Source organism: Gobius niger (genome assembly GCF_951799975.1).
Source record: "Gobius niger genome assembly, chromosome: 19".
NCBI classification, from domain to species: domain Eukaryota; kingdom Metazoa; phylum Chordata; class Actinopteri; order Gobiiformes; family Gobiidae; genus Gobius; species Gobius niger.
The window spans coordinates 21,319,937-21,344,807 of NC_136870.1; the positions used below are offsets into that span (position 1 = coordinate 21,319,937).

The 24,871-nt window shown below is 42.1% G+C and overlaps 1 protein-coding gene across 2 annotated transcripts in view; it reads left to right on the forward strand.

Moving 5' to 3' along the window:
• Positions 1-399: 399 nt before the first annotated feature.
• Positions 400-24,871, forward strand: part of mta3 (metastasis associated 1 family, member 3) — a 59,969-nt gene continuing 35,497 nt past the window's right edge. For both annotated transcript variants that reach the window (XM_079577152.1, XM_079577153.1), the window contains exons 1-5: positions 400-674; positions 8,179-8,246; positions 10,137-10,230; positions 17,755-17,881; positions 23,303-23,366. In XM_079577152.1, the coding sequence (XP_079433278.1) occupies positions 647-674; positions 8,179-8,246; positions 10,137-10,230; positions 17,755-17,881; positions 23,303-23,366 (381 nt within the window). In that variant the 5' untranslated portion in view covers positions 400-646. The remainder of the gene's footprint in view (positions 675-8,178; positions 8,247-10,136; positions 10,231-17,754; positions 17,882-23,302; positions 23,367-24,871) is intronic.

Sequence of the window (24,871 nt, forward strand, 5' to 3'; positions counted from 1 at the left end):
CTGGCGGGCCATATTTGGCACACGGACCCCACTTTGGGCACCCCTGATCTAACCCATTTCAATCTCACATTTGGTTGGTCTTTAGTCAACATCTCCATGGAGACGAGCTGGAGACGTATCGCCTCCCAGTAAAGTTACAGTCAGGTCTTAGGAGAGGTGAGCCATTAACAACTCTGCAGAAAATAAAATGCTTGTATGTCTTTTTCTGTTTATTGGGTAACATGTTGCGTGGTGTGGCTTTAAGGGACAAACATGTATAAATAAAGGATAAATAAAAACATATTTTTCCTTTGATACAGATCTATTTCCCAGGTGTACCTTACGTGCCAAGGTCCAAGGTGTGCGTGCTCGTGCCTGCCCTGGTGCTACACGCGCGCCCCCGCGGGTCCTCGTGACGTCAGCAGCGAGTGGTTTTTCAGGTTTGATGATTCTTTTGGAGCCGACTGAGTTCACACAGTAGTAAAGCGGTGTGAGGAGGAGGGGGCTCACTTTGTAGAAAATAACACCCGACTGGCTCTACAGAGAGCCCGCCGCTTCCCCGAGAACAATCAGCTCTATTATTTTTTTTTTTTTTTTTGCCCTTTAAGACTTTTATCGCTTTTATTAATTTATTGTAGTTTATGGTTTACACTCCGGGAGGGCAGAAATGGCGGCCAACATGTACCGGGTCGGAGGTATGTCTGTCAATGTGGATGTATTTTATCAAACAAACCTGCACACTCCTGGGTTAAAACTTCACGATCGCCGCGGTTGTTTCTTGTTATTTCCGCGCTGCGGCTAGACACGACTGTGCTACGCTTTGGCAACTTGTTAAAATTCCTGCAAAGAGGTGAAAAATGCTAAATATTTGGGATTCAAAATGGGTCGGGCCTTGCGTTTGTCGTGGCCACAGTAAGCTAGCCGCCAGGTTGCTAATCGGTGACAATGTAAACATTTTAGCCCTCGCGCACCTTGAAGCGGCTATTGTTTTTATTCATCACCCTGGCAAACTTTAGATCTGGTATGTGAGGAGGACTTTTCGACTCGACCCGCGCTGCAAAATGTTGTTTTATTGCATCCACGGGCAGACTGAAGCTTGCCTTTGTATCGGCTGTTCTGGCATTCAGCCATTAGTCCGTATTTAGCTAATGTTAGCACCAGCCGAGGACCCACTCATTAACGTTCACTTCCCCCTTTTATTGTGCACAAAACGGGCAGTGTCGCCAAAAAAAACAACTAAGCGACACAAAGCAACGCAATACCACCCTGGCGATGTTTGCATAGCCTGCAGAAGCGGAGTTGAATTAACAAATTGCTGTGGGTGATAAGCTAGCTCGATAGCAGTCTGAAGGAACCCATCAAATTATTGTCTTTTCATGGCGTCGTTGCGTCGCCAGTGCTAAAACCTAACACCCACTGTTCCCTCACAATGCAGCCGTAGACCTGTGTTTTTGGGCTGTAAATGAGCGGGAATTACACACTTGCACCGCTTCCAGATCGACTCTCTCTCCTCATCATTTCAATAAAATACCTATGCACTGTGTTATTACAGGATAGGTACGCGCGTGCAGGTAGTTTTGGGGGCGAAAACTAGAGAAGACGCATGCAAACAATGGCAGCAGTGACTTCCTGACACAAGCAGCAACACGGCACACATTTTTAGGGATTTTTATTGTATTTTTAGACATTTTTGAGTAATTGTAACCCCCGCTTAAAATTACTTTTGTGCCATTTTAGACAAGTAGTGTAGACACCCTAGATCAGGGGTAGGCAACGTCAGGCCCGGGGACCAAATCCGGCGCTCTAGCACAGAACCTCTGGCCCCTAAGATGATTTTGAGAAATATTATTATGCAAATAAGAGAGCAAATACCTGGTAAAGTACTCTTAAAATGTCTGTGTTTAAAAAATGTCCTGTCATTTACAGTGTTCGGGGTAACGTATTACAAAAGTTACGAGTTACAAAAATATACTACTTTTTTAAGTAACTAAGGAACATAACATTACTGAAATATATTAGTCATTATAATTCAAGTAACCCGAGTTACAAGTGAACTTAAAGGGACTATACAGAGTTTAAAAATGTTAAAATTATGTATTTTCCTCCCCCTGCATGTTCCAGCCATGTCCTAATGTGTAGAATGAGCCCAGATCTGTTCACCACAACTGCCTCTAAAATCCTGCACTGTCACTCAAAAAGAAGTTACTTCGGGTCTGAATTACCGTTATGCACAAGCTTAATGTAAAAGGTGCAGTTACACGTATGACCTGAGGTGGCAGTAGTGAGTATATAATGATCAACTTGCATCTAGCCCCTTTAACTATGAACAGAAAAATTATCCCAAATGAAATGCAGCTCCGAATCAAGTTGGACACTGGTGTAGCCTCGTCAAAACAAAACACAAAGAGAATTACTATTTGTTGTTGATATTTTGCCAAAAGTAACTCAAAGTAGTGTAACTCAGCTACATTTATGAAACAGTAATATGTAATACAAACATATTACATTTTTATAGCGGTAACTACTAATATACAATATAGTGCCATTTTAAAGTAACTTGCCCAACACTGGTCATATATAATGATAAAGGGACTCAAAAGTGGGTCACGGAACCATTTTCAGTGGGTCACGAGTCTATAGGGAACTTTTTCTCAATATTTTCCATCTGAAACTGCATGGAAACAATAACTGTGTCTATTAAAATGAATGTTATTGTGTTGTTTTGATCGTAATTTCAGTCTTAAAGGGATATCTACTGCTTGAGTGGAAAATACAATATTTTATACAATATAATGACAAACTAGTTTAATTTGGGTCCTCGGCTTATCATCCGAGGGTAATGGTGGGTCCCAAAGCCCTGCCACTTGGGAACCGCTGATGTAAAACATTGGCATTTGCAGAAAATAGTTTGCTTTACTTTACTTTAGGCTACAATGTTGAGGTTCGGCCCTTGGGTGTTTTGGCAGTGATGAAAATCGGCCTCCACGACACAAACTTTCCTACCCCTGCCCTAGATTGTGCTTTTAAAATGTGTGTGCTTCTGCATGCTCTCTTTCGTCCAGGAAGTATTCATTGTTGCGACGCTGTGTCGATTTAAGCTTCCCTGTGAACTTTTGGTGGGGTTGTGAACAGATGGCTTAAGCAGAACGCAGAGGAAAGAAAAGATCAGTTCTCTGCAAACGCCGATGGCATGTGACGCTCGGAAAAGACCACAGTGATACTATTGTAATGCGAAAATCTTGCTTACATATTACGTTTTTGCCAATTGGGGCCAGGCGTTTTCTATTCACGGGCACTAGGACAATCACACGTTTGGTATTTTATTGTGCCAATTTGCATGCTTGCCCCACTGCATTGAGTTTGGGCAGTTGCTTTGAAGATGTGAATTGCCGCAGACCCTGTAAAGTTATATAGCGCCGTTGGGCCCTGGGGGGGATATTTACCCACCTTTGCAACAGGCTAGCACACTGGTGTCATCTGTTTATCTTACACTGTTGAATTACATTGGTGTTTTTCCAGTTTTACCAGTATTTCAGAACTTAAGAAGAGCTTCAAAATGTAGGACAGCCCTGTTTTGATGTTGGTAGATATTTCGCACTTGCTTACTTGCTCTGTAGTTGAATTGCCTTAGTTATATTGCATTTGGGCTTGTCAGTGACTGAAATCAATAAGCTTAAAGGTGCATTATGCAACTTTTATGTGAAAAAAAAAGATGTTTGTGCGTATTTGACCTTGTAGTGACAAAGCCCCTGTATGAGTGGTCAGCATGGCGCCTGTACTTTCTATCACAGTGGTCTGTAGGACACTCCAGGATCAGTTGTTTGCAAGGTTACCACTGCTGACGGACCCTCCCACCAGAAAACCTACAAAACGACTGATCCTGCAGCGTTGTAGAGACCACTGTGATGGTCTGTGAAGGCGCCATGCTGACCACTCATACGCCGGCTTTGTCTCTACAAGTTCAATTACAAACAAAATCTGCTTTTTTTTTCCATATAAAAAGTTGCATAATGCACCTTTTAACTATTGAAATCAATAAGCTTAACTCTGCGCCTTTGGTGGGATGCACACAGTGGTGGCGCTGGGTACAATTTAAAGGTATGAGTATAGTATTTAGAAAAGAAAGGTAAGGTGCTACTGCCGTTGGAAAAAGAAATGGGTACAAAAAAAGGTACAGTAATATTATGATACTAAGTTTGGATTCCTGATACTGAGACAGCGCTAAAGAAAGTCCCTGCTCACGTGATAAAAAAGAAATTGGTTTATGGAATGCATGAACATTCTCATTCTGTTTTATGGTTCTAGATAAATAATCTACTAGTATAGGTATGTTCCAGAAAATGTATCATAAACAAAGTATAGTTAAAGTACTGGGATCAGAAAAGAAATTGAGAGGTTAAATCGAAGCCTGACCCTGTAACTTCTTTGGTTGAGCTGGTTTGGTCCCGGAATCTCCATATAGAAATGCAAAAGTCCTCTTCCAAATGCTAATTTTGGTAACTTTCTGTAAACATGTCATTGATTGACTGCGGAATTCTTCCACAGTCAATTATTGGTTTTCATGTTCTTTATTATTATTCCTCTTCCATCTTTTTCCCGATTTTCTCCAGCTTTCAGCACCTTCATGCTTTGTGCAGTTTATGCAAGTTATGCATCAAAACGTTCCGCATGTTGAGGAGAAGGGTGCTATTACTTTTGGGACTTCTGCAACTTACGGTTTTTCCGCAATCGGCCAAAATGTCGGAGATTTTTCCCATTGACTTATAATGGGGCTGCCGCAAATCCATGCTTTTCTGCACTTTTTTCTGCATTTTATGCAATTTCTGCACTTTGTGCATGTTCAGCTTATGCAACTTGTGGGTTTTGAGAAAAAATTGGCCTTCTGCAGATTTCCAGTTTTTTTTATACGAGAGTTTGAAATGTTTGCATTGGTGTGTATGGGGGAATCCAGCCAATGGGGCGACTCCAGGCCTTTCAGCCATTTGTGCAGCTTCTGCCAATCAAGCACTGAGGCCATTTCAACAGTTTGACCAGTTTATAAAAGTGTATGCAATATTAAAAGTTTATGCAATATAAAAGTTTATGCAATATTAATCATTTATGCAAATTAACCACTTTATGCATTTTAAACCGTTTATGCAACTTAAGAGTTTATGCCATTTAGGATTTATGAATATTAAAGAGTTTATGCAATTTACATAATTTATGCAACTTAACCCATTTGTGCATTTTACCACTTTATGCAGTTTATACAGTTTATGCAACATGACATTTTATGCATTTTACCAGTTTATGCAAATTAAGCAATTTATGCAATTGGAACAGTTTATGCAATTTCTGCATTCGCGTCCCGCAATTCCGCAGTCAATCGCAATGGCGCAGCCATTGCATTTCTAGTTGTTATTGGTGTCTTGCTGATCGTCAGGAGCTTGTTTGGTGTCACTGTTTGAGTTTTACAACAGTGTAGTTTTCTTTGGGAACATAGTCTATAGCACAACCTCTGCAAAAAGGAATCTTTCAAGATTTCTGACATAGGGCATCATTTCCTAGATAGTCAATATTTTTTGGAATATAACTGACCTTGCATCACATGAATGATCGCATTTTAAGGGACTATTTTCTAGCAGATCACTCCGCCGCTGCATAGCTTATACAACCACGAAGCTGATGCTGCTGAAATATAAGTTCTTTTAAATGCAAAATGTTTCAAATTATTCTATCGACACAGACATTTATATTGTTAGTCTGGTGTTATAAGTGATTTGCCTCAGGTGCTCTGTGGAGCGGGTCAGACTGTTTTTAATGCAGGCTAGCTGATACAGTTTAAATGCTTGCACTAGCCTAGTGCCACGCAAAAAAAATATCTCCAGAAATCAGCAAGACTCTGGATAACTAGGAAATGAGGCCCTATGTCAAAAATCCTGAAATATCCCTTTAAGACTTTTTTTTTTAAACTGCCATGACATTTTACCAGCCTTCAGGAGATCTGATGTCCAAAGGCAGGTTTATACACGCCGTAAGTCTAATGTCTCACAAGTGAAGAGTGATTGATAGAATGAAATATATTCATGACTCTCTGGTGTTTATACCGTTATGGCTTGTAATGATGGACAAAAAAGAATAAAAATCAGTGTCTGCAAGCAGTGGCTTACCATGTTGCTTGCTTTTCGATGTTTGTCCTCTCATCAGAGTTACATTAAAGGGGCTAGATGCAAGTTTGCCATTTTTAACTCACTACAGCCACCTCAGGTCAGACGTGTAACTGCACCTTCCATATTAAGCTCGTGCATGACGGCACTTCGAACCCGAATTAACACCTTTTTGAGTGACAGTGCAGGATTTTAGAGGCAGTTGTGGTGAACAGGTCTGATCTTATTCTACACATTAGGACATGGCTGGAACATGTAGGGGGAAGAAAATACTTAGTTTTAACATGTTTAAACTCTGTATAGTCCCTTTAACTGTGAATCCTGTCATTGCCTGTTGTGTTTAGCTTTTACAGATTGGAAATATATCTGTTTTAATAGGTTTCTATTCACACAAGTCACATTTAGCGGCGTTTCAAATATTCACATATATTGACCTTTGTTTTTCTGTCTTTCTTTACATAATAACAGACAAAAGTGCCTCATGACAGATGGGCCCTGTTTGTCAAACTGACGGCAAACCGCAAATCAAATAACAACCTGCAGTTACACAGTGGATACAGAGCTTGCAATAGAATTTTAAAGATTGAACATTGTTTCTTTTCTTTCTTTTTGTTACGAACTCCATTGAGTAACTTTTATATTAACATTTGACCATTGAGTGAGTATTAAAATTATAGACAGAGCTGCAGAACCCCTCCTTTAGCTGCTTGGTAATGACTTAACATAGTGTTTCAATGTTGACAGTGGCACGGTTGGTAGAGCAGGTCGTCGCGTGATCAGGAGGTCGGGGTTTGAATCCCAGTTCCTGAAGATGCACCCTGTCATTGTGTCCTTGGGCAAGACACTTCACCCACCTTGCCTCCAGTGTCTGCGTACATTGGTGTGTGAGTGCTTCCTTGCTGTAAAGCGCTTTAGTGTGACTTTTAGCATCTGGAAAAGCGCTATATAAGACTAACACCTTCACAGTTCATGTCTGGACCAGTGTTAATTTTGACAACATATATTATTTTAGTTTTAGTCTTTTGACTAAAATGTAATTTAATTTTAGTCGAGATTTAGTCTAAAAAAACTTTTCAATTTTAGTCTAGTTTTAGTTTAATTTAATCAGGTCCTCGACTTCATGGAGCTGCTCCACATGAATAAAGCTCAGACCTGTTCATTTGGCAGTGAATTTAAATGATCTGAGGCTCAATAGAAGTTTGGATGATTTTAGTCTCTCCCTTTCATTTTTATTTAGTCTTATTTTAGTCGACTAAAATATCTGGACATTTTAGTCATAGTTTTAGTCTCATGAAAAAACTTTTAATTTAGTTTTAGTCCAATTTTAGTCGTCAAAAATGTCACTTTGATTAAAATTAAGACTAAATATTTTAGTCGACGAAATTAACACTGGTCTGGACAGTACACGTTACTGAACATAAGCCGATCTTACATGTTTTTAGTGGTAGGGGAAGCTGGAGTCCCCTGAGGATACCTATGCAGGCACTGGGAGATCATACCCGGGACCTTCTTGCTGTGAAGTATAAGCGCTGGCAGTTTTAACTTATAGCTACACAGGCTAATATGTTTGACCTGTGCAGCACACCTCTAAGTATCACTAGATACATGACCTCGTTCTTAATTTATTTGCCCTGATGTATGTAGCACTTGGTGTTCGACATGGTTTGGACTTTTATGAGTTTTATTTCCTTTGTGAAAGTGGCACATTCAACGAAGCGAAACATTTTTTGTCTTCAATTACTTGCAAATGGCGGCTACCAATCTGTGCAATTTGTTTTTGCACAGATTGACCATGTTTACAAGTGGCTACGTCTACTTTACCGGTTTGCTTGATTTTGATTTTATTGGTAGTACCTGCCACTAAAAGATTCCAGCTCCATAAGGCAAAGTAGTTCTGCTTATACTCCTCAAAGTCCAATCTCCAAACTATGAGGGGTTTACCTCTTATAGGACAAATCCTTTGAAAATGCCAAATCTATTCAAATTAGATTAATTGCATATATTTCCTATGAATAGTCTGTCCATTGACCTCTGTATTCTTTTGTTGCAGATTACGTCTTCTTCGAGAACTCCTCCAGTAACCCTTACCTAATCCGCCGGATAGAGGAGCTCAATAAGGTAAAACTTGACTGCTCGCCTCTTGTTTGGTGCAGTGTGGCCTGAGGCTGAATAACTTGGATTCTTCTGTGTCTTCTGTCCACTCCTTCTCAACCATCATTTGCATTTTGAACTGTTGATAAGGGAGAGTTTTTACCTGACGGTTGTGGACAGTTGAAATGCTAAAGGACATACCTGGATATTGAACTTACCCTCTTCATTATTCAATATCTATCTATAACTAATGTAATATCTGAAAAGCAAGTTCCCATATTACCTAAGACATTGATGTCTAAAAATAAACCTTTTACTGAAAAAGACTCCGCACATAGTAAAAACATCCCAGATCCACATAGGCTGCATACGTTTGTAAAAGGTTTGTAGATTGTACTTTTTTGTATCACATTCAAGCACTTTTAAAGCTAATTAAACAGGAATTCTCAGACCGCGACAGGTAAATGGACAAAGTCTGATGAATCGAGACAGCCAGACACTACTTGATATTATTTTGTGATTAACCTCTTAACCGCCACCTGAACCGAGCACATTTTCTCCAGTTTGGCTTCACCCAAATCTAAAAGCTTCTTGAGAAAATTGTCAAAGTAGCGACAAAAATGAAAAAAGTGACAAAAGATCAACAAAAAAGCAATAAGAGTGACAGAAAAAAGTGAAAATGAAAATGTGGGGAAAAAGAGGCAAAGCAGCAACAGAAAGCAATACAGGCGGCATCTCTGGAATCGCCCATGTATGGTCATCTTTGAAAACAGTTGAGGGGGAAAACAATTTGGAGAAAAATCTAAACTTTCTCTAATTCAAAAACTACTTTAACAAATGCTGAATTATGAACATCGTTTTCTACTAAATAAAGATACAAAGCCATGGAGGGGAGCAAAGCGGTTAAACAGCCCATAAATACATAAATAACGGAGAATGCTAGCATGATGCTTTATGTTAGCATTGTGCTAATGCTAACGGCTAGCCGCGACTGCCGTTTTTCATTTCTACTGAACAATCTGCTGTGATAAAATATCCATATGGGCCCGATTTACACTTGACTTTCTTTGTGTGATAAATAAGTTCACATTCCACCAGAAAATGGCTAAAAAAAGTGGAAAATTATGTTTCCCATACGATTCTATTCTTGACGAAGCCACACCCCCTTCTATGACGAGATGCCGTCTGTATCTATAGGAAAAAAGTGACAAGAACAAGAGGAAAAAGATCCATTTAGATGAGTTTTAGATGAGGTTAGCTTTCAAATGAGGCGTTACACTGGCCTATAGGCTGTGACCTTTCACATTTGTGTAAAGCTGAACTGGAGAAACCACACTTGGTTACGGCGGCGGTTTAGCGGTTAACCAGATCACCTCTTCCAGGACTAAAGTTGCTGAGTTCCCACAGTATAACAAAGTGGACAGTGACACATAACACAGATTACTCAGCCACCAGGAAAAGTCTAGTTCAATTAAACCTGAAGAAGTGATTTGTTCTGAAATGTTAATGCTCTCGGACTTATTGGAAAGAAGCTCCATCATGTGAACCTTGACATGAATTGCACATCTAATCGCGCCGCAGAATGATAATAATTTGATATCTTGCAGCCCTAATTTGCAATTCAAAGAGCCTCTCCTTTTATAATAACTGTTGTTTGCAAATTTCCCCTAATACTGTTGTTTGCATTCTTTCAACGTCAATCACAACTCTCAAATCTACAGAGTCTTTAAACTTGTCAGACTAATTATAAAGCCCCTCCATCAATCAATCGCCTGGATCAAACGGGGCCGCCTTTGCACTCGCTTTCTGCAAATCGCGGTGGACTGATTTGAGCTCAGCGCACGACAAACTCTGGGGAACGCGTGATCAGATAGACGAGCCGTTAGTTATTTTTGTTGCTGTTTTATCATTTTGCAGACGGCCAGCGGAAATGTTGAGGCCAAAGTCGTTTGCTTCTACAGACGAAGAGACATCTCGCACAGTCTCATCCAGCTCGCAGACAAACATGCAAGTGAGTATTCCTCCTCTTTATATTCTCCGTCAAAGCGCAGGTGTTTCATAATCCGGGTTCCCTGATTTGTAGCACGTCCACATTGTTTAGTTCTGTTTCAACTTCCTGAAAACTTTTGGGTGTTTTGGCTTTCTGATTCAGCTCTGGTACATTCCAAAGTAAAAGTTAGTCATTATGAATTAACTACATATTTGACTAAATATAAACATGCAAAGCTCTAGAGCCTTATATTTTCGAGTTAGCCAGTCAGTTCAGGGCTGTGGCGTGATTAGGGATGTCAAGATTAACCGGTTTTATGATTACCACGATTACAAAAGGATTCGGTAGGTTAACCTTTAAGGGATATTTCAGGATTTTTGACATAGGGCCTCATATCCTAGTTATCCAGAGTGCTGCTGATTTCTGGAGAGATTTTTGTAATTTATGCAGTTCTTCTGTTTGGAGAGTTACATGGGGCTATGCTAATGCAAGGCAAGCGCATTTCTACGATATCAGCTAGCCTGCATTAAAAACAGTCTGACCCGCTCCACAGTGCACCTGAGGCAAATCACTGATAACGCCAGACTAACCATATAAATCTCAGTCCGGTGTAGTTTTTGAGGCCGATGCTTTTATAAACGTGGGGTTTCTTGTTGTTTCATACCCGTCCGATTCAAAAAGGCAACCATCAAAGAATGGCTGAATCAATACAGCTTCAAACAAAAGTCTTTGTTCCAAGAGAAATGTTAAAGGACAAAAAGGATGACCGAGCACCTCCATCTTGCTTGATCAGCGAGATGGAAAGAAACTAAACTTTAAAACAATAGAACAAAAACAAAGGTAATGCTTAAAACTACAGTTATTCAAGTCAAATTTTATAGTAAACGACAAAACCAGAATAAAAACAATCATATTTAGCGATCTTCAATCAACAGGAAAGTGCAATGTCTTAAGTATTTAACTTGTACTGTATCACTTTAATAAATCCCTGTTGGCGAAAGTGTTTGGTCGAAAACAGCAAGGCAGAATTCATTGCAAACTTAAATGGATACCTCGGGAATACACAAATCTCAGCATGGGCCTTGTGTTGGACCACTGGCTGTCAGATAACAACAGATGTACCTTTTGATATGTGAGGCATTGTCTGGGGGAAATGCAGGATCGATACAAGAAAGCCATTTGGATTCAGAGCAACAGCTGCAAAGTACAGCCATTGCGGTCTTTACCAGAGGCCAGAGCAAAGTTATACACCGAGGGCCACCTCTGAAATTACCCGCAATATCTGTAGGAGCAGCAGCAGCAGTGGATTAGGACAATACAGGGAATGATGCTTAACCTGGTCAGCCAGCCTCTCCTGCGTAGTTTGCCTGGAGTCAGTCCCGACCCCGCTAGTCTTTGTATAGCTTCTCTCCCCTGAAAATAGGAGGACTAGTCTTATAAAACATCCAGAACAAAAACATACTTGATAGGTTCATCCTACAGTTCCTGATCAAACTTGGCTCAATATCTGGTTGGTCTGGTGGTTGTCCGCTCCTGCTAACTGGTTACCCAAGCAGAATTGTGGGGCAAAGGCTGGGCCAAATATATGTTAACTAGAGGTGCATCCAGGTTTTTTGTTACTGTTTTTGCTACTGAGTATATATTTACCGATACCACTTTTTTAATGGTGGCTTTCTCTGAGTGAAAAATGTAGTTGACTCTATTCTCCACTCTAAGATCATTAAAGGTTTATTTTATTGTTTGCCAAACCCTGGATAAACATTTAACAAGGATCACTGGACTTTTCTACAGTATATCTCCTTGGGTGTATGACCATTGATATAAACAACTCACAAGAAGTGATCTGATTATTGCAAATGTGTTAGATCAGTTATTTCTTTAACTGAAATAAAAACAGTTGGCTTCAGCTTGTTTTATTAGGCTACTTAAGGTATTGCTATCATAATTTCTTGCCCGAGTCTTTTGGTTCTCGTTAGTTTTAGCATACTGATGGTAACCACAGCGGTTGGATTCTCCTGGTTCTTAGCTTTACAATGACATACAGCATGCCCATATTCACTTAAATTTAGGTTGTAAAATTGTGTTTTTAAGGCATTGAGAGCCAAAATGGGCATTGCTTCGGTATCGGATATTTGTTGCCGATACCCGATATCTTATTTCAGTATCGGCTCCGATATCTGATACCAATATCGGTGCATCCCCAATGTTAAAGGAATAGGCCACCGTTTTTACATACCGAATTATGTTCTTACCTCACTTTAGCCGAGTTAATATATCCCCGTCTGGTCTTTGTCCGTGCGCTCTGCCAGGCAAACGGAGCACATACGCATATATACATACTATATTGTGAGGCGTAATGATACGAGGAGCAAAACGTCCGCGCAGTAACTCCTAAAGACTTCCCCCGCTCACTTCCGTCAATAACCTTTAGGAGTTACTGCGCGGACGTTTTGCTCCTCGTATCATTACGCCTCACAATATAGTCCCCCTTTTTATCTGCTTATAAAATCGACATGTTTACATTTCTGTGTAAATATACTTCGCATGAAAACACTTCACGTAACTTTATTTAAATAGGGAACACGTGGAAGAGCTTGGTAGCTTCTATCGTGAGCTTTTTTGGAGCTATATGACATGTGGGAGAGGCTGCGTATGTGCTCCGTTTGCGCACGGACAAAGTCCAGACGGGGATATATTAACTCGGCTAAAGTGAGGTAAGAACATATCTCAATATGTAAAAACGGTGGCCTATTCTTTTAACGTTATGCCTAAAAAGAGTCAAATCAGGATAAAACCATGACCATGTGGTTTAAACCAGGACTTATTTAGAACTGAATCTGCATCAAACTGTGGTCGAGCCAGGTTTAAATCAATAGTAGTGAGTCTTTGACTTTTGTAACTACAAACTTGAGTTTTGGCCACACATCAATCTGTATAGCCAAAAATGAAAATATCCAAATTATTTATAGCACACAATAGCTTTCACACAGTTCCAGCTACTGGGCTGCTATGGTTCTGATCTTTTTTTCCTAAGTTGACCGACTCCACCGAGAGGCAGCCATGTGCCATATTATCCAAAGATGAAGAAACCTGTTAAAGCTTTTGCAGCACAATATGAAATGTTATTGCAATATTACTTTATTCCAAGAAGACTCATGTTGTAAAATCCCTGAGGTCTTTCATTTGACTGAGATTTGCTCCTTTTTGTGCAAACACAGCCTAAACAAGTGCCAATAAATGTCAAAATGTGTTAATGATCATTTTTAGTTTTCCAGATTTAGCTGAATTGTAGACATGGTTTTCACCTAGTTTTCTAAAAAAAAAAAGAAAAATCTAATTGCTCACCATTTTCATTTCATTAATTTTACATGCCCTTTTTAAATTAAACTCCTCTATCAGTGACCTTTTGCTGAGGCCAACCTGATTCAGGATATCCGCACGCTACTGTACCCGCCCATTTCCTATCTAATGCATAAGTAATCAGTAAAGTTGTGCAAGTGTGAAACTAGGTGTCATCTTTATGGATGAGTCTCAAATTTACAGACACTTCTTGTTGTCTATTTATTTTAGATCTCCCTTCAACCTGCCATGTCCTCGCTCGGCTGCAATCATCGGAGGCGTTATTAAGAATAAATGTCTTGTGGTCAATGCTGTGGCGAAGGTCTTTAAAAGTAAAAAAAAAAGAAGAAAAGAAATCAATGGTGCGATAGTTTTAGATGGCCGAACCCGTAGGAGTAGCTGCACCAGCCGGCTGTTTTATAACCTCACCCCCCTGTGCTAAACTCTGATCTATTTTATAACTAAAATAATTCAAGTAGTTTCATTGCCACAAGTTACGTCACGGTCGAACTTTTTATTGCACCGGGCATAGATGGTAGAAGTTACAGTATGTGGTGGACAAAACTTCTTATCCTTAAGGGTCTCTAACTCTATGTTCAAACTTTCATACCCTTTGCCTGTTTCCCAGAGCAGCAGGAACATATTTGCATCTTCTGCTGCTTTACATGTGCCTGCGTTTTATTACATTTGGAGTCGGTATTTTCTAGACACATGCATTATTTTATGTTATACCATGGCCAGTGATTGATTGTTTTTATTTTTTTTTAACTGTTGTATCAGTTATGTCTCTGCTGTGCTATGGTTCACAGAGACTACGACCATAGTTTGTCCGAGTGAGTTTCAGGCTCCAGGCGGCGCTAGTAAAGCTCACTCGCAGTGTTAATTAAAAAAAAAAAAGAGCAGAGAAAGTCGGATGTGTCTTTGTCTGGGCCACTTTCTTTGAAATACCATCTTGGCAAGTAATTCTTCTGGATGAACCCCACCTAAGCTGCATTTTTTTTGAACATCAGTACCTCTCCGATGTTCATATTGTGTAAAAGTAAAAACCTTAGCTCAAGCTCCCAAACTAGATACTGTTTGTGTCAAAGAAATTGCTGTAAACCTGTCGATTATAAAGTCCATGACGATTATTGAGATTGATGAATTGCCCAGCCCTACGCTCTGGAAAAGTGTTTGAGGCAGACTTGGAGTTGCTACGCCCGACAGAGATCCTAGCTGCATAGGATGGCTCACTTTGCGACCAGTGCTCCAAAATTTCTCACAATTGCATATTTGGAGAGTTTAGTAAATTAAATAGACATTTGTTATAAAATGTATGTTTGACCATGGTATAGGTGGATTAAAGAACTTTTGCTTTACACTAGGGGTGTTGGGGCTGTGGCTGTCTGGTACTGGGCCACCGACCCACCCGAGCCCATCCACGTTCTGTCCGAGCCATCACGGACGCATGAGCCCGACCCGAAATGACCCTGCTCACCTTCTCCGTTTGATCTGGAGTGTGACCGACCGAATTGACGCAGCCTTGAGCTTAATTTACTTTAATTTGCCGCTCCTTTCTCTGTTTTCCACCGGACCAGCACTGCTGAGAGCGCCTCCTCCTTCTCCCTCCCCTTCGCATTCTCGCCTCAGCTCGCATTCATCGCCCTACAGCCGCACAACATTTGCATTTACATCCTCGTACGCTCTCACGGGAACCAAACTTCTGCCTACTGTGAAATTAACAGTCCTGAGAGAAGATATACCAATGATCCCGATGTAGCTCGCTCGCACCAAAGCACTGCTCTCCAGGCTTCAGAAACGTGACCCATGTCCTAATTATGCTTGTGTTCCTATGCAGCCCCCCATCCGCTCTACAATACACCCTATATGACAACTCCAGATGTTGTTTCTGACAGCTGCTCTTGGGTGATTGAAGAATAAACCCATCAACGCAGTCGAGATCTGATGGTTTTAAGGAAGCGTAATGTGTATGTTAATAAGCTGAGTTCAACGATATAGCCAACATTAATTAAAGCAAAGAAAAGGAACTGAGTAACATTTGGCTCTGTGCATCTTCTTAATTAAATGTGGGAGAGAGAGTAAGGCTGCAGCTCTAACTCATTTAGTGCTTTTAACCTCTTTTAACCTTCGTCAAAACGGCATATTGTCTATTTCAAAGCACCCACTTATCGAAGCGATGAGTGCCCTCATGAAATTTTGCCCGACCCTGCTATTTGCATCAATAAAGAATAATGAAAAATGGCCTGAATTACCAGTGTTTCTACATTTACAGCTATCACAACCAATTAACATGATTATATACCTGATTATAACTAATGATGCACCAATCCAGCCTTTTTGCTTCCGATACCAATACTGGGGTTTGAGTATCTGATATTAAAGGGACTATACAGAGTTTAAAAATGTTAAAATGAAGTGTTTTCCTCCCCTTACATGTTCCAGCCATGTCCTAATGTGTAGAATGAGCTCAGAGCTGTTCACCACAACTGCCTCTAAAATCCTGCACTGTCACTCAAAAAGGTGTTGCGTCGGATCCAAAGTGCCGTCATGCACGAGCTTAATATAGAAGCTGCAGTTACGTGTATGACCTGAGGTGGCAGTAGTGAGCATAAAAATGACTCAAGCAGTGTTTTATTTTTTGTTATTTTATTAAGCCCATTAGGTATTTCTATTTTAGTTTCTGACCCAGCCTTAATTAGTTTGTGTTGGCCTTAAAGGAATAGGCCACCGTTTTTACATACTAAGATATGTTCTTACCTCACTTTAGACGTGTTAATATATCCCCGTCTGGTCTTTGTCCGTGCGCTCTGTCACGCAAACGGAGCACATACGCAGCCTCTCCCACATGTCATATAGCTCCGAAAAAGCTCACGATAGAAGCTACCAAGCTCTTCCACGTGTTCCCTATTTAAATAAAGTTACGTGAAGTGTTTTCATGCGAAGTATATTTACACAGAAATGTAGCATGTCGATTTTATAAGCAAATAAAAAGGGGGACTATATTGTGAGGCGTAATGATACGAGGAGCAAAACGTCCGCGTAGTAACTCCTAAAGACTTCCCCCGCTCACTTCCGTCAATAACCTTTAGGAGTTACTGCGCGGACGTTTTACTCCTCGTATCATTACGCCTCACAATATAGTCCCCCTTTTTATTTGCTTATAAAATCGACACGCTACATTTCTGTGTAAATATACTTCGCATGAAAACACTTCACGTAACTTTATTTAAATAGGGAACACGTGGAAGAGCTTGGTAGCTTCTATCGTGAGCTTTTTCGGAGCTATATGACATGTGGGAGAGGCTGCGTATGTGCTCCGTTTGCGTGACAGAGCGCGCGGACAAAGACCAGACGGGGATATATTAACTCGACTAAAGTGAGCTAAGAACATATTTTAGTATGTAAAAACGGTGGCCTATTCCTTTAACATGCTGTTGCTCGCCGCAGCATTTTGCACGACAATCAATTAAATAAATTTGCGGAGGTTAAAAGCTCCTGGTGAAATTTTTTTTTTTAAACCAGTGAGAGTCAAAATTGGTATCGGTTTGGTATAGGGCTGAACGATGTGGACAAAATTTCATATCTCGATATTCATGCCAGATATCTTGATATCGATCTAACTATGGGTTAGGTGAAAATATGAAAGAGTGCAGTTTTATTCATGAAAATCTAAATTGTTTATATCTTGCTTTTTCGATTTTAATATTTTGAATGTTCATGTCTCGATATTGATGCGATAACGATCTTTCAGCCCTAGTTCAGTATCAGATATTTGTCGCCGATACTCCATATTGTATTTTTGCCAGTATCGGATTGGTGCATCCCTAATTATATCCAACCACAAGCCACTTAACCCACTTTACCTGTTACAATCCTCATGGTGACAGGAATGGCATCTGGGCTAAAAGATGGGGGTAAGCTCACGGTTTCAGAAAGTGCAATGGACTTTTTTGAGACCATGATAGCAGAAGTTTAGTTCTAGGAGATAAAAGTGCCTATAGCGCAGTTTAGTTTAGTTTTGATCATTATCTAATTAGAGAAGAACCAAAATGGCGACGCCCGGCTTGTTTTAAGTCTGCGGGATGAAACCAGAGCCTCCCCAATTCATGAATCACTGTATAATCTAACACGGTGCAGATATTTATAGCTGGAGAAATGTGCTTGCTGTCCCACATTCATTCATACTTTGTCTTTGCGTTTTTGCAGAGGAGTTGGAGGAGGAGAAGGAGAGCCCCACAGAGACAGAACTCACAGAAAAACAGAAACATCAGCTCCGTCATCGAGAGCTGTTCCTGTCGCGGCAGTACGAGAGTCTCCCCGCCACGCACATCAGGTCTGAACACAAGCACGCACACGAGTGACACTAATGAGAGCCTTTTATTAGACATTATGTTTATGCGGCACTACAGGCATAACGCATGGATGCTAACTCACTCAAGCTCTTAGCTCACTTCCTGTTTGATCCCAATAGCAAAAAAAGAAAAAAACATTGCCCAATTGGTAGCAGCTGGTGAAATCGATTTATTTCCATGCTGTAAATTTCTTTGGTCAGCATTGGTGTCCAAACCTTTAACCTGAACGGATCCCATTTTCTCCAGTTTGGCTTTACCCTAATCAAAAAGCTTCTTGGGGAAAAAAAACCCAACATAGCCACAAAAAATGAGAAGAAAACAAGGATGTAAATGCAACAAAAATGTGACAAAAATTCAACAAAGATGTGACAAAAATGTGACAAAAACTCAACCAAAGAGTGACAAAAATTCAACAAGAATGTGACAAAAATTCAACAAAGATCTGACAAAAATGTGACAAAAACTCAACCAAAGAGTGACAAAAACTCAACCAAAGAGTGACAAAAACTCAACCAAAGAGTGACAAAAATTCAACAAGAATGTGACAAAAATTCAACAAAAATGTGACAAAAATTCAACAAAAATGTGACAAAAATTCTACAAAAAGTGACAAAAAACTCAACCAAAAAGTGAAAAAAATTCAACAAAAATGTCACAAAAATGAAAAAAAGAAAAAAAAAACGTACAAAAGGTGACACAACACAGCAACAATGCGAGGAAAAAGATCAGTTTTGTGGGTCTTAGCTTTCAAATGAGGTGTTACACAGCCAAAAGAGGACAGAATGCATTTGGTTTAGGCGGGTGGTAAGATGTTAAGAGAAGTTCAATCCCCTCACCTTTATTTAGGCTTGGGACCTAAAAGTTAGTTATGTCTAAACTCATTCCAAACTTCCAAACTCTTCACAAGGATGAGTTTAGAAGTGCGTTTCACAACTTGCAGGGTCACTTTTCAGGGTCACTTTTACATGAAAGTGATACAAATGCTCATTAGATGAATTCATTTTACAATAATAGAGGACTAAACAAATTTTGATCAACTAATGTAAAAAAAACAAATATTGGCGTCAGAACAATTTCTAACCATTGTCGCCCATGTTCACTTTCAAACACACTCATTCATTCTGGCCTATTGTACATGTTTTTAATTATTATACTTGCAGCAAAAAGGACCATCTTTCTGGATGTGTGCCAATTCAAAGAGAAGAAAAATTAGTCTGAGGGCCGCATTTGGCTCCCACGTGACACGCCGCTGGGTGACTTTGTCTGCACATTTGTGACTGAACAGACTTGGGCTGGGTACTGTTGCATTTTAACTATACCTTAAAGCAGGGGTGTCAAACATACGGCCTGATCCGGCCCGCGAGATCATTTAACCCGGCTCCTGCACTGTAGGCATAAATAAGTCTCAAGCCCATCCCTGTGCGGAGTTATGATTTTTTTTTTAAAGAATAACCAGAATTCTCATTCTAGCCACTAGGGGGCATTAAATGTAATAAAATGAAAGATGCGGAGAGGACTGGGTGGCAGTCGAGGCCGGGTGCCTCGACGACCTGGTCCACATGCACAGCTTCTGGCGTTCGGGACATGGAACGTCACCTCGCTGGGGGGGAAGGAGCCTGAGCTTGTGCGGGAGGTGGAGAGATACCGACTAGATATAGTCGGGCTCACCTCCACGCACAGCTTGGGTTCCGGATCCCAACTCCTGGAGAGAGGCTGGACTCTCCATTTTTCTGGAGTTGCCCGCGGGGAGAGGCGGCGGGCTGGGGTGGGTTTGCTCATATCCCCCCAGCTCAGCCGCCACGTGTTGGAGTTCACCCCGGTGGACGAGAGGGTCGCGTCCCTACGCCTTCGGGTCGGGGACAGGTCTCTCACCGTTGTTTCGGCCTACGGGCCCAACATCGGTGCAGAGTACCCGGCCTTCTTGGAGTCCCTGGGAGGGGTACTAGATAGTGCTCCGACTGGGGACTCCATTGTTCTGCTGGGGGACTTCAACGCCCATGTGGGTAACGACAGTGAGACCTGGGAGGGGGTGATTGGGAAGAACGGCCTCCCCGATCTGAACCCGAGTGGTGTTCTGTTGTTGGACTTCTGTGCTAGTCACAGTTTGTCCATAACGAACACCATGTTCGAGCACAAGGGTGTCCATAAGTGCACGTGGCACCAGGACACCCTAGGCAGGAGGTCGATGATCGACTTTGTAGTTGTGTCATCTGACCTCCGGCCGCGTGTCTCGGACACTCGGGTGAAGAGAGGGGCTGAGCTGTCAACCGATCACCACCTGGTGGTGAGCTGGATCCGCTGGCAGGGGAGGAAGCCGGTCAGACCTGGCAGGCCCAAGCGTGTTGTGAGGGTCTGCTGGGAACGTCTGGTGGATCCCTCTGTCAGTGGGGTCTTCAACTCCCACCTCCGGAAGAGCTTCACCCAGATTCCGGGGGAGGCGGGGGACATGGAGTCAGAGTGGACTCTGTTCTCCTCCTCCATTGTCGATGCGGCTGCTCGTAGTTGTGGCCGTAAGGTCTCTGGTGCCTGTCGCGGCGGCAATCCCCGAACCCGGTGGTGGCGCCCGGAAGTAAGGGATGCCGTCAAGCTGAAGAAGGAGTCCTACCTGGCCTTGTTGGCTTGTGGGACTCCTGAGGCAGCTGAGAGGTACCGGCAGGCCAAGCGTGCTGCGGCTCATGCGGTTGCGGAGGCAAAAACTCGGGTCTGGGGGGAGTTCGGGGAGGCCATGGAGGAAGACTGTCGGTCGGCCTCGAAGAGATTCTGGCAAACCATCCGGCGCCTCAGGAGGGGGAAGCAGTGCTTCACCAACACTGTGTACAGTGCGGGTGGGGGGCTGCTGACCTCGACTGGGGATGTCGTCGGGCGGTGGAAGGAGTACTTCGAGGACCTCCTCAATCCCGTCGTCACGTCTTCCAATGAGGAAGCAGAGGCTGAGGACTCGGGGGTGGGCTCGCCCATCACCGGGGCTGAAGTCACCAAGGTGGTGAGAAAGCTCCTTGGTGGCAAGGCTCCGGGGGTGGATGAGATTCGCCCTGAGTACCTTAAGTCTCTGGATGTTGTAGGACTGTCTTGGCTGACACGTCTCTGCAACATCGCGTGGCGGTCGGGGACAGTGCCTCTGGATTGGCAGACCGGGGTGGTGGTCCCTCTCTTTAAAAAGGGGGATCGGAGGGTGTGTTCCAATTACAGAGGAATCACCCTCCTTAGCCTCCCCGGTAAGGTCTATTCCGGGGTGCTGGAGAGGAGGATCCGGCCGATAGTTGAACCTCGGATCCAGGAGGAACAATGCGGTTTTCGTCCTGGTCGTGGCACACTGGACCAACTCTATACCCTTCATCGGGTACTCGAGGGTTCGTGGGAGTTCGCCCAACCAGTCCACATGTGTTTTGTGGATCTGGAGAAAGCGTTCGACCGCGTCCCTCGTGGTGCCCTGTGGGGGGTGCTCCGGGAGTATGGGGTCCGGGGCCCTCTGCTAAGGGCTGTCCGTTCCCTGTATGACCGCAGCAGGAGCTTGGTTCGCATTGCCGGCAGTAAGTCAGACCTGTTCCCGGTGCGTGTTGGTCTCCGCCAGGGCTGCCCTTTGTCACCGGTTCTGTTCATTACTTTTATGGACAGAATTTCTAGGCGCAGCCAGGGGCCGGAGGGTGTCCGGTTTGGGAGCCTCAGAGTCTCATCTCTGCTGTTTGCGGACGATGTTGTTCTGATGGCTTCAACGAACCAGGACCTTCAGCACGCACTGGGGCGGTTTGCAGCCGAGTGTGTAGCGGCCGGGATGAGGATCAGCACCTCCAAATCCGAGGCCATGGTTCTCCACCGGAAAAAGGTGGCTTCCCCTCTGCGGGTCGGTGGGGAGTCCTTGCCTCAAGTGGAGGAGTTCAAGTATCTCGGGGTCTTGTTCACGAGTGAGGGACGGATGGAGCGTGAGATCGATAGGCGGATCGGTGCGGCGTCAGCAGTGATGCGGTCGCTGTATCGGTCTGTCGTGGTGAAGAGGGAGCTGAGTCGGGGGGCAAAGCTCTCGATTTACCGATCGATCTACGTTCCCACACTCACCTATGGTCATGAGATTTGGGTAATGACCGAAAGGACAAGATCGCGAATACAAGCGGCCGAAATGAGTTTCCTTCGCAGGGTGGCTGGGCGCACCCTCCGAGATCGGGTGAGGAGCTCAGTTACCCGGGAGGAGCTCAGAGTAGAGTCGCTGCTCCTTCACGTCGAAAGGAGCCAGCTGAGGTGGCTCGGGCATCTGTTTCGGATGCCTCCTGGTCGCCTCCCGCGGGAGGTGTTCCAGGCATGTCCTAGTGGGACAAGGCCTCGTGGAAGGCCCAGGACACGGTGGTGGGACTATGTCTCCGAGCTGGCCTGGTGTCGCCTCGGGGTCCCCCCAGAACAGCTGGAGGAGGTGTGTGTGGATCGGGAAGTTTGGGCATCTCTGCTGAGACTGCTGCCCCCGCGACCCGGCCCCGGATAAAGCGGAAGAAAATGGATGGATGGAAAATGAAAGAGTTCCACACGTGTCCAGCAGAGGGCACTGACATAATGAGAGCTCAAGATATTAACAACACATTATATAGCCACGTGGTAAATGGACAGTTCAGGTAAGAACATATCTTAGTATGGAAAGACGCTGGTCTATTCCTTTTTAACAATCCTTTTTCTGATACCTAGACTAAAATATTTATACCATTAAAACAGAACAATAGTGTATCATTTATTTTTGGTGAAACGACCATGTAATAATGATGTTCCTGGACCAACAGGCATCAAATCTAAAACAAAAACAAAAAAATGTGTACATACTTTTGATTCTTTTATTTTTTCGATACCAGTAGTACCTAAATACCCTAAAGGTATCGTTTAAACTCTTAACCCCCGCTTGAGCCGAGCACATTTTCTTAGCTTATAGTGACACAAACAAGGATGAAAATGCGACATAAAAAGTGTTAGAAGAGCGACAAAAACACAATGAAAAGTGATTAAAAAAACAGAAAGAGTCCGAAAAAGCCATGAAAGAGCGGCAAAAAAAGCAACAATAACACAATAAAAAAAGTGACAAATGTGAAAAAAAAAGCCTACGAAAACTGATGAAAGCACGACAAAAACGTGTAATAAATGTGACAAACGCGGCGACTAGTAAACAATAAAGTCACAATTAGTTTTGTAGTTCTTAGCTTTCAAATGAGGCGTTCTTAGGCTGTAAGCTCCAGTCGAGAAGCTTTTCGATTTGTGTGACCACAGAGGTAACTCTAAATCAGCAATGTTTTCTTTGGCGTTCCGCTCTGTTTACTTCTCAACACTGTGTCACGATGAGCTGAAACCTAATACGCTCCTGTGAGCAGTCGGGACGTGCGGGAGTTTCTGTGAGTGTCTGTTAATAACGTGTGTTGTTTTCTTTGTTTCAGGGGGAAGTGTAGTGTAGCTCTATTGAACGAGACTGAAGCAGTTCTCTCATATCTCGACAAAGAGGTGAGGAAAGGTTATTGTTCTTGTTAAACCTACACACCTGACTGAATCCTTACTGCCTCCACAGCTTTTTAAGAAAATGAAAGTAATTATTCAAGGTGCAAATGATTTTCCTGTGTACTAGTCTGAAAAGAGGCCTTTGAATTATTTGGTGAACCTTCTGAGGGAACGACAAGTGACCAGCCTGTATAATTTGCTCATTTGTTGGAGCACAAAAAGAATGTGCAAGAGGCTGCAGGTCCAGGAAGTTTTGAATAAATTTGCATGCATTTGTTTAGGCGGCTAATTTGCGGCGTCCTCTCGACGTTCTTCAAAGTTTGGAGTTGCGTGACACAGAACACGTTGTTAAAACTTCTTCAAACGTGAGAAATATGTTCAATTGTAATATTATGGCTGATTCATCAAAGAAATTATAAATGAATTGATAATTAGCTGTGGAGTTATGGAAGATTTTGTTTGTGTCATCTGAATGTGAATTTTAAATGTCTGTGAATGTTATGCTTTGATTTTTGAGCACTGACATAACATGAATTTCAGACACTGAATATTCAATACATAATTCTAAGTGTTTCAGATTCAAAATATACACTGTATTGTTTTTGAATTTAAAATGTTGAATTTGAAATATTTAGAGTAAAAAAGTTTGCTGTCGAAAAAAATTAAAATGGAAAATTCACCCTTAAAATCTTCAATGTAAAAAAAATAAAAAATAAAAAATCAAGCCTTTAAATTCAACAGTGGGAATTCAGAGTGTGAAATTTGCAGTGAAAAAATTCACACAGAACATCCTGGACACCAAGGCCTGAGCAATCGATCCAGAGTCGAGCCAAATTCTGGTTCATCAGCAAACGGTGCAAGGGACCAATCAAAATTCTTAGATTTGACGCATCAACTCCTGTTTCCTCATCTGTAAGTCCCGCCCACTATAGACACAAACTAATACGAGCGATCGTGATGTCGTCACATCTGTTGGCCGTGGTAGGCATTTTGCATTTTCATATTTGATAAACATTTTATTAAAATCCTATGATCGTCAAACACAATGTCCACAAACAGGGCATTGCTTCTCTTGCGCTGCAACAGATCAATAATTTTATAAAACCGAGTTAGAGGCCTGTATGCATCAGCTGTTGCCGACCATTCACCAAAACATCCGGCGAAAATTGCGGAAGTAAACAATAACAGCGACTGCTCGTATGGGAAACATCCCGTGTCTCAGCTCTCAGTCATCCATGCCTTGATGTCCAGGATGTTCTGTGTGAATTGTTTCACTGCGAATTTCACTCTCTGAATTTCTACTGTTGAATTTAAGGGCTTGATTCTTTAAATATTGAATATTTTAAGGGTGAATTTTTCCAGTTGAATTTTTTTCTACTGCAAATTTTACAATCTGAATTTAGTTTGAATTAGATGTGTTGAAAAATAATTCAGGGAATATTTAAAATGTACATTTTTAATTTTCAATGTAAAACCCTTGAAAAATGAGCAGTGAATATACTGAATCTTTT